The sequence below is a fragment of the Loxodonta africana genome, chromosome 13 (genome assembly GCF_030014295.1).
Source record: "Loxodonta africana isolate mLoxAfr1 chromosome 13, mLoxAfr1.hap2, whole genome shotgun sequence".
Taxonomy (NCBI): Eukaryota; Metazoa; Chordata; class Mammalia; order Proboscidea; family Elephantidae; genus Loxodonta; species Loxodonta africana.
In genome coordinates this window covers 77,121,204-77,135,165 of record NC_087354.1, presented here as the reverse complement: position 1 = coordinate 77,135,165, position 13,962 = coordinate 77,121,204, and the positions used below count along the sequence as shown (strand labels likewise).

The following is a 13,962-nucleotide window of genomic DNA, read 5'->3' as shown; positions in this document are numbered from 1 at the left end:
ACAGAGAGTTAATTTAAGCCCTTAAAACTTTTCAGTGTTAAATTTCTATAGCATAAATATTGAAGGCGAAAGAGCAGTTCTTGCCAGGAGCAATGCTGAGTTCATGATATGCCCATTATGATATGGGAGAAATAACTAAAAAGCAATTAGTTACATGGGCTGAGATGTTAATTATCTTTTCTTAAATACATGATTTCTAAGCAGCAGGCCTGGGGTTTGAACTGCAGCCTATTGGCTGCTGATGGGCAAGGGAAGAAAGGCCTTCCCGGCAAAGGCACCGGCATGTGAAAATGTTTGCTATGTTTGGAAGCAACAGGTAGTGCAGTACACCTGAGGATCAGGTGAGTGCATGGTAATAAAAGAAAGGCTGGTAGGTTGGGGGCAAGTTTTAAAGGCCTTTGTATGCCATGTAATAGAAATTGTATTTTATTCTGTCAGTTATATAGAAATGTAAACTGTTGAGTGGCATGCTCAGGTCTTTATTTTTAAAAGACATCTCATTGTGGATGAATTGTGGGAAAGAGAACTAGCAACAACCTGACCAATAAAGCTAGACAACACCTGTGAAATGTGTGGGATGTGGATGAAGCAGTGGGGATGAAAGGAGGGGGCATATTTAAAAGTTGATTCACCTATGGAATCCATATGAAATTGGTGACCAGTTGAATTTATCGACAAAGAAGGAGGTAGAAAGTGGTTCTGAAATTTCTTGTTAGGAAAGGCAGGGAGAGGAATAGGTTAGAATTATAATTTTTGGTCTGGGCATTTTGAGTTTGAGGGACCAATGCAAGAGCAATAGTGAAGATACCCGTGAGGCCATTGGAAGTAGTGATTTGGAGCTCAGGTATGGGACCTCGCTCAAGATTTAGATTTGGGGCTCCTCAAGAGAAAATGCATAAAATGCAGTTACCTGGGAGAATATGTAAAATGAGAATCTGGGGAATTATCACCACTTGAGGGCTAGGTAGGGAAATAGGAGTCGGCAAAATAGATTCGAGGGATAGTCACAAAGATAGAAGAGAACAGGGAAAAGATGGTTTCATGGAAACTTAAAGAGAACGCAGACTGCATAAAAGAACAAGGCTTCACAATGTATTTGTGATTAGAATCTTTTGGATTAGAATCTGCTAGAAGTATCCCTTATTTCAAGGAGTCTGCGATGAGTAAGCTAGTCCCAAATTATTTGTTTTCTAATAATTTATACTCTATAACCATTGTACCACCAGGGCTGCTTTATAATTTACACATTTTTATAGCTATGAATTAACTAAAACAAATCTAGTAAATTCATTTAAAACTCAAGGAACAGATTTTTATTAAAACAAATGTTCTATAGATTAAGTGACCAAATAAAATTTTCTATAACAAGTGGGATTACAAACCCCACAGATTGTGGGAGATTAAACAACAAATACTTTGTGGCTATTAGTTATTATCTTAGAGAGTTTCTGTAAACTTCAGAGAGGAAGTGTAATACATTATAGCAAACAAAATTGTAAATGTAGATTTTAATTTAAATGGACCTTTTGCCTCATTTGCCTAGTCTCCCAATAGTGCTTTTTGTTCATTTTCCTGTGTCATCATCAGAATGTAAATATTCTGTAATGTTTTTTGCTTATGTTTGTGGACAAAGACCTAAGTACTAACATAGTACTTTTAGTTTTCATGTACACTCGGCAGAATTATTTCCTCTGAAGACTTCTCACTAAATTCCACTGTGACTTGGAAGGTTTTTTAATTTCAAAGAAGGCTGCAACAGCATTTGATGCTCATAATATTTGTGTTCACAGCTAAAGAGACTGTTGTCTCTGGTGGTTAGAAAGCTGTTGATATTTTCCAAAGGAGAGCCACGAAAGCAGTGGATTATTAGTAAAACCTATTATAGTGGATCGAGGAGTGACTAAAATAAGAAGCAGAGGCAATAATGATGGGCTACGTCTCTTTTTGCAATTTCATGGTAAAAGGAAGGAAAGCAGTAGGGTGGTAACAGTGAGATTCGGGATCAAAAATAGGGTGTGTTGGACTTGGGTGTTTATAGGCAGAAAGGAAGTGTTCAGTGGATATATAAAGATAGATAAAGATTAAAGGCTGCCAAGGAGCCATTGAAGATGACTCGAGGTCTCACAGAAGTGAGAAGCTCTGCAGATCTGCCTTCAGAATCCTTCATTTGACCTTCAAGCCATTGAGAAACCTTTCTATTTGTCCTTTTATTTCAAAACTGAATAATATATTCCCCTCCATATTAAAGAATCACACTTTTTAAAACCCGACATAGGCATTACCTAGGACCCCTGAGCTATAACATTGTGAATAGAGTGTTCATGGCTGTAGTAGAAGAACTGACAAAACTTAACTTTGATGTGTTGGCTGAGACACTAGTATGACTTTGGGAAGGGGCAGGCAGTAGGGGAGAGAACATTATGAGTTGATTATTTTTAGTAAAATATTTCCATATGTACTTGACTGATGTTCATACTAACAAAACACACTTTCCACATGGAGTTATTCCCAGGCTCCAGACGTGTGAAATTCATGTGGTTGTTCTACTGATGTTGCAACTCTGATAATGTAGAAGGCAGCCTGAGCGCTGTGAAAATGATCATGATAAACACTGATCATTTGGTATGAAGCGGAATTCAAGCCACAAAAGGGTTATTATTCTACATTATTTTTAAATTTAGTCTTGGAAGGATAACACTTCTCAGGTGAGCTAATGATGAGGGGGAAAAAAAAGTAGAGGTGTGTCAACTTCCAAGACTGAGTCTCCTACAAGGTAGTCTCAACAACTGGCTAAGACGAATACCATACCTAAAATAAAGGTCATCTTTTGATTGACAAGCCGTATTATTACTTGGCTGCCCTCCTGGACCTGAGTATTTAGAGGAGAGTGAAACAAGAGCTGATGATTACACACGAGCACGTGATATATGCACAGTAACAGAGGCATGTTACAAGCTTTTAGGTCAACCAAAACCTGGGCTGAAATCCTGGGTCTGTCATATAATACGTATATGTTGTTGTTCTTGTTAATTTCTGTCAAGTCAGTGCCAACTCATGGCGACCCTATGTGTGGAGAGTAGAGCTGCACCATGGAGTTTTTAAAGCTGTAAACTTGGTCAGATCTTGAGAAACCAACACTCAACATTTACTAAAGAAAATCAAGTAAGGCAGCACCCCTGCCCTTAAGGAGGTGATAGAAGAGGCAGTCAAGTAAATCAGGAAGAATGCAGGCTGATGAGTGCTATGGCAAAACACAGTTTCTGCGTGAATTATTCCTAGGCTATTGGAATATACAAAGAGGCAGTCCAATCAGATGCAAGGTCAATGAAAGCTTACTAGAGAGATGACCTTTGAGAGACCAAGATGATCTAGGGACAGAGATTCCAAGAAGAACTAGATTTCAGGGGGTCATGTGTACACACTCAAGGCTTGGCCTCTCTCATGAAGACTGGAGGGGTCAACAAAAGGTTTTATATAGGAGAGTCAGGTTTTCAAATTAGGATTTTAGATAGAGCGCTTCAACTCCAATGTGGAGTGTGGTTTGAAGCAGATGAGACTTGTAATTGATAAGTAAATGAGTACTTCAGGTTTGAGAAAATACAGTAAAGGTACAGCACACCAGGTAAAAAACAATGTCAGCCTGAGGCTAGGGTCACCAACTTGTCCCAGTTTGCCTGGGGCTTGCCTGGATTTAGCACTGGAAGTTCCACGTCTCAATTTGCCTGGACTGTCCTGGCTAAAAAAACTGGAAGTCCTGAGTCCCAGGGAACCCCTCAGTCCCAGACAAAATAGGACGGTTGATCACTCTATCTGAGGCTCCAAAGGTAGGGATGAAATGGATAGGAACACTGAGTGACATTCAGGAGGTAAAATTTGTAACACTCATAATGATTTGGTTGCTGGAAGGGTAGTAAGAGAACTTGAGAAGTTGAAGACAGTAATTAGGTTTCTACCTTGGCTGAAGAAGGAGCTAGCTGTCCCACCATCTAAGAGATATTGAATTACTGCATTTATTCAATATCTGCATTTAAGTTCTTTAAGGTCATGGGCTTTTGCCTCTACTTATACCCTAGCCAATCATATATCTTTTATATGTGTATTACTCATGACAGTGTCCTTTCTTAATTCTATAATTTGGATTGATTAGGATCTGAAAAATATCAATACAAAGAGCTATCAATACAAAGCAAACTTTTAGTAGCTCTATCTTTTGTTGGGAAACCCTGGTGGCATAGTGGTTAAGTGCTACAGCTGCTAACCAAAGGGTCAGCAGTTCGAATCCACCAGGCGCTCCTTGGAAGCTCTATGGGGCAGTTCTACTCTGTCCTATAGGGTCACTATGAGTCGGAATTGTCTCGACAGCACTGGGTTTTTGTATCTTTTGTTGGTACAGTAGGCTGGAAATATGTGGTTATATCTAGGGCATATGTGATGGGGGGAGACAGTATGCTTATCCAAAGCACAGGTATTGGTGTTTGTGTTTTTAGGTTATTAGTAGGAGAAGACTGAATTTTACACTCCATCTCCCAGAAGTGGTATTTTTTTTGACATAAATGCATCATGACCCCGGGGTGCTTGCTGAATTTGGTTCTCTAAACCTGTCAAGACTATATCGATTTTAGGCTCTCATTTATCTTATGAAATATTTTATAAATGGTGCCATTTGGAGACAGCCAGGGGTAGAAAAAAAAAAAAAAGAGCTAATCAGCTCATTTTTAGATTTTCAACTAGATATTTGATATTTCTATTCTTTTTTTCTGAATGACGGATAACATTCTTTGATTCTTTTTCAAACCAGCTTGATTGTTCAAGCCACAGATAAAGGGATGCCCCAGCTTTCTGCTACAAGTGTGATCAAGATACAAGTGACTGATATAAATGACAATGCCCCAACTTTCCTTCCCTCAGAAGCAGTGGAAGTGGCAGAAAGTAAGTGTGGTGATTCAGAGTAGTGGTTTTGACTAACTAATATAATATCACCTACCCTTTTTTTCAGGCAGACACGATAAAATACATGAGTACTAATGCTCAACAACCATGCAAGATAGATAAGTTTTATCTTCATTTTACAAAATAGGAAATGGATGGTCAGAAGTTAAATATTAAATGTGAAGGAAGTTAAATATTAAAGCTGGGATTTGCATTCAGATTAGTAGCTCAGTCCCCGTGTTCTGTCCATATTCCACACAGCTGATATTTATGTACAAACTTTTTAAAAAAATTGAACCACCCTAAGTAGCTTTCAGACCTATTCTATGAAGAATCATATTTTGTTGACTATGAACAGCCTGAAGCTCCTCTGAGATGCAACAATGTTCTTGGACTCATAACTTTGTCCATCTTCACAGTATAATAATGACAATAAATGAAATAAATTGAAAACTGGCTGCATAAGGTGTTGATTTTTCCCTAGATTTCAATATTTGCAGAAAATTTTTACCACATTAAGTTACATTAATGATAACTGTTGAAAATGTAAGTTTTAAGTGATACACAGGTTAATTTTGATTTATCGAGTCTATACAATGACTCTGCAGCCTGTGATCTTAAAGTTATTTGTGGTCAATGGTTATGCTGGTAAAACCCAACCCAGCTCTTTGCAGCTGAAGTTGATAATAGTGATGGTCCCCCTCTTGCATGTCTATCTGTCCTTTCACTCATCATACCAAAAATGCTCTTCCTATTTTGTTATGTTCACTTACCAAATAAATTATAACCATCATCACTCATAGAGGGATGCATTCTCTATACATAAGATCTCTACAAATATTATAGGTTACAAGTAAAAAAAAAAAAAAATTCCTGTTTTGCCTCTTACCTGTTTGATATATGTTCATTTGTCTTTATTGAAAATACTATTTTTTTAAGTACACGTTCATTAGTGTTAAAACATATCAATGTACCCAATATAGCACAAGAACAAACTACATAAATCATAACCTACTGAGTGGAGTAAGATGTACTTGGTGCACATCAAGAATGTTCAAGCTTGAAATCTGAAATTTATTAGTTCCATATACAGTGGAGCTATTTTGAGTATCTTGGCATGTTCTCTCCACCTGCACCATACCTGCAAGCTTAAAGACAAAGTCCTTCTCATGGGAAGTTTAGGGTGGAGAAAACATATGGTACGTGAGACATTGAGCTTGTCATGAGACTGTGACTTTTTTGGCTGAACAATATTAGAGATTTGCTTTCATCACTAGCTCTGTGTATATTTTGTCTTTCTATAAATTAAAAAGAAAAATCCATTGCCGTCGAGTCAATTCCTACTCATAGGGACCATATAGGACAGAGTAGAACTACCCAATAGAGTTCCCAAGGCGTGCCTGGTGGATTCGAACTGCCGACCTTTTTATTAGCAGCCATAGCACTTATTCACTACACCACCAGAGTTTCCTGTCCTTCTATAGGCTTGATAATTTTAAAATTTGGATTTTAAGGGAAAGAAGCCATATATGTGCATTCCAAAAGAAATAGTATTACAAAAATCAGTGCAAGGGAGTAAGTATCTATTTCTAACTTCAATATCCAAATATTTTCATTTAAATCTTGCCTACTTTCCAAAAATTTGTTTTGTATTAATGTTTTAAGCAATAACGTTCTTCCCATCCACTTCTTCCATGAATATATCATTTTGATACAGAAACTATATAGTGCAAATGAGTGCTTTAGAATGGTTCTTGGTCCCAGAATTAATTGTGTTGTAAGCATATGATGAAAAAATGTAATATAAAAATTGAATATACCTTATCTCCTTCATTCCCTAAAAAAAAACTCAGTGGTAAATTTTTGCCTTTATTGGGCTGGTAAATTCTTCAGAGTTTTTTGTTTGGTTCATAACAAGCTATGCATGAGAAATCATGCCAAGAAACAGCAAATTATGTTGGACTTAAACTAAAAATGCTTGGCTTGAACTATTAAAGAAAAGTATTTCAAAGGGTGTACTTTAATGGAGGCTGACATTGGTCGTGATTATTTCAGATTCTTTGCCTGGTATAATTGTGACTCAAGTATCAGCTCACGATGTGGATTTGAATCCAGCTTTCGTCTTCAGTTTCACCAAAGAGAATAATCCTGGAACCAAGTTTGCTATTGATCAGAACACTGGGATAGTGATGCTGGTGAAAACATTGGATTTTGAAGAAGCTACTGAATATGAGCTGCTCATCCAAATTTCTGACTCGGTGCACCACACAGAGGGAATGCTCGTGGTCCATGTGTTGGACGTCAATGATAACCCACCAGTGTTTTCTCAAGATTTCTATCAGGTAAAGAGCTTAGAGAGATGCTGAAACCAAGGCCAGAACTAGAAAGAACAACCCAAGGTGTCCATTGTTGACAGACAATTTAGGTAAACAGTATTCACTATTTTTAGTGCCTAAGTTAATGCTGTGGGTTTCATATTTAATGTCATGGAAGCTATAAGTTAATTTAAATACATATAAAGAAAGGACTTGAGTATTTCATAAAATGAAGTTCAGGAAGTGTGTGTGTTATTTTTTTTTAGTTTTTAGAGATCCAAGTCCAATTGTTATTAACATTGAGCTTGCCTAACATTCGCAAAGCCACAGATAAGACAATAAAGGTAGTTTGGGCTATCTACAAAGAAGTCAGGAAAATTCTTTCTTTTCTAGACATATTTTTGGAATATGTTGATTAACACCTTGCAGAAAGAAATTATGAATGAAACTGTAGAGTGGTTAATTTGAGTTTTTAGAGCATACTACATGTTTCTAGAAGTAAGAACAATGATAACATTCAACCAACCCACCTGATGGCAGCTAACCATAACAAGCCCTTGGAAATGGGCTCCAGGACTCTTGAATGCAGCAAACACAAGATTGAAGTGTAAACACCAGCGTGAAACTGTCCTAAGTAATGATCTGCTCTGAAAGCGCGTTTGAATTAGTTTTTGTGACAGTGAATACATTAACTCTTTTCTCCTGCATAGAAATACTTTAGAAGGAAAATTTTTCTGAATAAAAATTAAAACAGAAAGAAATTAAATTTTTGTTTTGTTTTTTTGAATCCTAGGACTACTAGCACAATCTTTTTGACATGTCAACTCTGCAAATTAATATGCCTCAGAAAGTCAGGTTCTGTGTATAGGTTCCACAATCACAATGAATAAAATCTCATATTCTGGCCCTGCTAATGAAAATATCTTTAGCCTTTAAGCAAAATGTTCTTTTTCTTTTTTTCCCTCAGGTCACCATTCCTGAGACAGTACCTCTAGGGTACTCCGTGCTGACCGTGTCAGCCACAGACGTAGACAGTGGCAAGAACATTTCTTACAGAATTCTTTCCTCTTCTATGGAGTTTTCAATTGACCGTATGAATGGTGAGTTATTTACAGTGGCTTTAGTATTCTTTTTTTTTTTTTTTTTAGTGTTCATAGGTTGGAGTTGCAGAGAGGAAACTAGAAATAACCTTTCCCAAATACTCTTAAAATAGCCTCCAACCCCCCCCCCACCCCCTGTAATTAGAGACACCACTCTCATTTCCCTTCACATCAAATGTTGAAGGAGCAAGTCTCAGTGTTATTTCTCTTCTCCAACACCTCAACCACGGCTGGAAAGCAAAAGGAATCAATTCAATGCTAGTAAATGCTCAGAAGTTCAGAGGCCTCCACATAGTAAAAAACCTCTCCATCCATCCAGCCAAGCAGAGTTCAAGCAATTATCCCAGATCTCAACTAGAATCAAAATGAAGTCTCAGGGATTAGTTTAGTACTGAGGACTTAATGTTACTACAGTTTGAAAGCCTTTCTTCCAAGTGAAGAAAAGAAAAAAAAAAATTTAATAATAGCATCATTTGTTCAATAAAAATTGAAAAAGGAAAATGATTCGAGAGCATCTCTGCTAAGTAAAACCCATTGTGGTGTTTGGTTTCCTTGATGCCTTCCAAGGCTCTTACATTTTTATCGGAGAGCAAGACATTGTGTTTATGAAATGCGTTCACGCAAGTGATCCCAGATTCGAGCCGGTAAACAGTCGATAGAGTTTTAACAGTGAGTGGACATTAGATGCTGGATTTGGTAAAGAGGAGAACAGTTCCCCAAGACTGTTCCCAGAAGAGCACTTTCTAGGAAAGAGTGGAGCCTGGGGCACATCATACTCAGTGCTCCTTGTCTCTCCCCAGCATGGTGTCATTTCCCAACTGAGAGCCGATTTAAAAGTTAACCTCTGGATTACCTGAAAGGAGAACTTAGTCAAGGGTTTGAGTTACAGAGAGGACACTAGAAATAACCTTCCCTAATGCTCTTAAGATAGCCTCCACCCCCACCCCCTGGAATTAGAGACACCATTCTCTTAGGTCCCTTCACATCAAATGTTGAAGGAGCAAGTTCTAACCTGAGAACTACAGGGTGTTGTAACAGGGAGAAGTAGCACAGTGCCGCCACACAGCCTGTGGATGACTGGCCGCTGGATGTATATAAACAAGTCGGAAGTTTAGATCCTCCCCTCCTCTCCCCTCCTTTACCCTCCTCTCTCTCCTCTCTTTTCTTCCCTTCTCTCCCTTCCCTTCTCCTCCCCTCCCCTTCTCCCCGTTTTCTCTCCTCCCTTCTCCTCCCCTCCCCTCCCCTTCTCTTCCCTTCTGTCTCCTCCCTTCTCCTTCCCTTCCCTCCCCTTCTCTTCTCCCTTCTTCCCTCTGCTCCTTATCCTTCCCTCCCCTCCCCTTCTCTCTCTTCCCTTCTCCTTCCCTCCCCTCCCCTTCTTTCTCCTCCCTTTTGCTTCTCTCTCCTCTCCTCCTCTTTCCTTCGCTCCCCTTCTTCCCCTCCCTTCTCTCCTCCTCTCCTCCCCTCCCCTCTCCTCCTCCTCTCCCTCTCTTTTCTGCTGGCCCTGGCCCAGGGCACAGCAAATCACAGTATTCCAGGTGGTCCCTCTGAGCACTAAATCTTAGTGACGCTTTTGCTTGACATGTATTATCAATAAACTTTTCAGTGAGTTATTGATCAAATGTTTTTAAAACATTAAATATTATCAGATCAATTTAGTTCATGGTGAACCTTTAAATTGTGGCATTCAAATGTCAGCATTCTGTATTCTTTTTCATCAACCATACTTTAAACACTCTTTTTTTAGAAAAATACTATTACATACATATTTACAAAAAGCACATATTGTTGTATTTGAAACAATAGCATGTATTAAATATATTTCATCAATAAAGGAAGAATTCATTTGCTGAAATGACCAAGAGCTTTTGGAAAGACAGCTCTATAATTAAGTAATAGTTGTATCTCTGCATTATCATATTTCCTACTTTGATTTGGCCAGTATCAACCAGTAGTATATCCAGAATAAATATCTTTATGCCAGAATGCATCCATACAAGTGCTTATGGGTAGTAGGATGGGGTATAAAATTTTTAAATAAGAATACATTTTCTTAAAAAATTGTAATGAAACAACCTTCTGTACAAAAGTAAAATTGAGAGAAATTTGTGGTATAGGCAATCTTAAGCAAGATACATATTTCATAAAGTGAATACCATAAATATTATTTCTGTATCTCAAGTGTTACAAAAGTATAATCATTTTAAATTTCTACTTGGAGTTACTGATGATTCTCATTTAGGTAACAAAGCTAAGAACTGTATACACTAGTAGATATTTGATAAATATTTATCGACCAGACGGATAATAAAAATTTAATTTCACAACAACATTGAAGTGATATGTCTTGTTTTTCAGGCACAATATTTACCATCCATCCTGTAATACTTCTGGATAAAATGTCAACAATCCGGTTTCTTGTGGAAGCCAGTGATGGTGGAATTCCTGAGCTGAAGGCTCTTGCACTAGTGGAGATAGGAATACAAGATATGAACGACCATGCCCCTGAGTTTACAGTAGAATACTACAACATTAGCTTAAGTGAAGATGCCCTAATTGGAGGCACACTTGTCACGTTTTCAACCTTTGACCGTGACTGGACCCGTGAAAACACACATGTTGAATATTCCATCATCAGTGGTAATTCACAGAAACATTTCCATTTGGAAACTAGTGTCACTCATCCAGAATATCCTTACATTCAAGTTGGTTATCTTGTGTTGCTTCACAGTTTGGACAGAGAAGCAGCTGCCAGTCATCAGCTTGTCATTCTAGCATCTGACCATGGCTGCCCTCCGTTGAGTTCCACAACCATCATATCAATAGAAGTCCTTGATGTCAATGATAACCCACCTAAATTCACCCATCTGGAATATCATACTCACTTCAAGGAAAGTACACCTTTAGGGACTCACATCATTGTGGTCTCAGCAAACGACAGTGACATGGGTTCAAATGCTGAAATCATGTACCACCTAATCTCTGGAAATGAGAGGGGGCATTTTCACCTAGAAGAAAAAACTGGAGTTCTGTATTTGATTAAACCTCTGGATTATGAGGAAACAACAAAATTCACTTTAATTGTCCAAGCTTCAGATGAAGAAAAGAAACATTTTTCTTTTGCGGTTGTGTTTGTCGATGTCCTGGATGATAATGACCACACACCTCAGTTTATGTTCCCAAGAGTGAACTGTCTCGTTCCAGAAAATCTGCCTGTGTCCTCTACCATATGTTCTGTAAATGCTTTGGATTTTGACACGGGTCCTTATGGAGAATTGACATATTCTATTTTATCACCCTGTTTGAGCACTCATGGACAACCTCATGATCATGATCTCTTCCTCATCGATCCATTTACCGGGGATATCTATGCTAAGCAAATCCTTGACTATGAACTTGAAAGTAAATACTGCATCACAGTTCAGGCAAAAGACAAAGGTGATTTAACAGCCTCCTTAACAATGTGGTTGGAAATTGAAGGGATAGATGAATTTGAACCCATTTTCACACAAGATCAATATTTTTTTAACCTCCCATATAAGAGTGAAGTAAGACAGTTGATTGGCAAAGTGGAAGCATCAGATGCCGATGCTGGTATTGATGGAGTCATTCTTTACTCCCTTGCAACGGCATCTCCTTTCTTCTCAGTAAATAAAACTAATGGAAATATCTACTTGACTAGAGCCCTGCCCCTAGTAAAAAGTCAAGTCAGCAAAGACGACACTATTGAAATGAACATAATCGCTCACAGCCCTAAACTGGATTCCAAGTTTACATCTTGCACTGTTGTTGTGAATGTGTCATTTTCCCCTGAAGCAAAACACTCAGCAATATCAGCCAGCAGTTTTTCAATCAGCCTTACAGTCTCCTTTCTAGTATTTCTGTTGCTGGTATCCATTCTTCTTATACTAGTTTTAAAACATAAACAAAAAGACGCAGCGAACAATTATGAGGAAAAGAAAACCTCATCTTCCTTAGATGTCAATTTGAGATCGACTGGGGATGCCAGTATGCTCAAGGCCTTCCAGGAAACGAATGATTGCAGTAATAAGGCCGTGCCTGTGGACTCCCTGCCTCAATGGTTGAGTTTCATAAGCATCATGGAGAAGGACATACTTCATGTGTACAGGCACTCAAATTCCAGCAGCCACTGTTCTGTGGAAGGAGAAACTGCAGAAGATAAGGAAATCCAGAGGATAAATGAGCATCCTTATAGGAAGGACTCTGGCTCAGCTCTGAGTGATCGGGATTCCCGAGTGCCAGATTCTGGAATCCCCAGGGATTCAGACCAGCTTTCCTGCTTGTCGGGAGAAACTGACCTGGTGGCCACCGCGGAAACAGAAACCAGCCATACATTGGAGGAAGGAGATGGAGGAGGAGGCCGTGGTACAACCTACGTTCAAAATGATGTGTTACCTCATGTGCTTCAGAAGAGAGGTGTAAAAGAGGACATCCTGGCTGACGTCAGAAAAGAATACATCCTCATTTCAGGTGATCAGGAGGCAAGAGGTGCAGCTCTTTCAACCCAGATAACCTCTGATCATGATGCAAGGGGCAGCGGTACCTGGGATCATCTGCTCAGCTGGGAACCCAAGTTTCAACCTCTTGCCTCAGTATTTAATGATATTGCAAAACTGACCGATGAACATTTGCATATGCCTGGGGTTCCAAAAGATAAGAAAGCTTTTGTTTTTCCACAACCTTTGATAACAGCAGTAGCCCAGCCTGAAATTAAAGCAGTTCCACCAAGAATGCCAGCAGGAACTTCAGGGCAGGCACTTCAGAAACACCCACACTCCCCCGTTCTCTACCATCTCAGTTCTCTGCCAGAAGCCATGACTCCCAGTTTTTCTCCATCTCTTTCCCTATTGACCATACAGACTCCTGCCATGTCTCCACTGTTGTCAAGTGCAAAATTATTGGGAACACACTTAAGTGGTACATGCCATGAATGGAATGCAGAAGATGAATGAAGTTCAGATATAAAACGACAGTAATCCCAGGCACCTGCATACTATGTCATGAGTGAACGAAACCTCTCAAGAAAGCGCCTCAAGAATGGAAGATTCTGATCTAAGAACGAGTGATCTAATTTAATCAGGGGTTTTTGAAACACCACCCCCCCCATTTAAGTGTCTCAAATTTCCTCCAGCCTTAAAGAGAAGTTACTCCCTCTTTTAACCTTTATGTTTGCTCAGGACTCAAAATTTGCATTTATCGAGTAGTGTGTATTCTCTCATACCTGGTTTTCTTTGTGATTAGAAAGACATACATTCCAAAGGAGACAGTCAACTTTACTGACTGCCAAGCTACTTACGTGAAAATAAATAGAAATAAAGCATAGTGCTCTCTGGCCATATCACACTGCTGGTTAGACTTCTGTATTTAAAACGAATTAGTAAAGATCTAATAGGGAATGAGTTTAGGACAGAAAGTAATGGACAGGGGAAATCTAGAGGGACAATGTTAGGTTTCAAGGGCAATGTTCTGTGGATCTGATACATTTAGAGATACACTTCTTCACTTTACTCCTGTACCACACTTGTGGAGTTTAATCATAATTTGAATTTCAAGGTGGTGTCTTTTGAAAATCTGATGAGCAATTAAGAAGAAAATTTTTC

General features: G+C 38.8%; 1 protein-coding gene across 1 annotated transcript in view; it reads left to right on the top strand.

Annotated features, from left to right (window-relative positions):
* Positions 1-13,515, top strand: part of DCHS2 (dachsous cadherin-related 2) — a 387,869-nt gene extending 374,354 nt beyond the window's left edge. The window contains exons 17-20 of the mRNA XM_064267620.1: positions 4,799-4,929; positions 6,985-7,271; positions 8,212-8,344; positions 10,700-13,515. Of these exons, the coding sequence (XP_064123690.1) occupies positions 4,799-4,929; positions 6,985-7,271; positions 8,212-8,344; positions 10,700-13,314 (3,166 nt within the window). The 3' untranslated portion in view covers positions 13,315-13,515. The remainder of the gene's footprint in view (positions 1-4,798; positions 4,930-6,984; positions 7,272-8,211; positions 8,345-10,699) is intronic.
* The last annotated feature ends 447 nt before the right edge of the window (positions 13,516-13,962 follow it).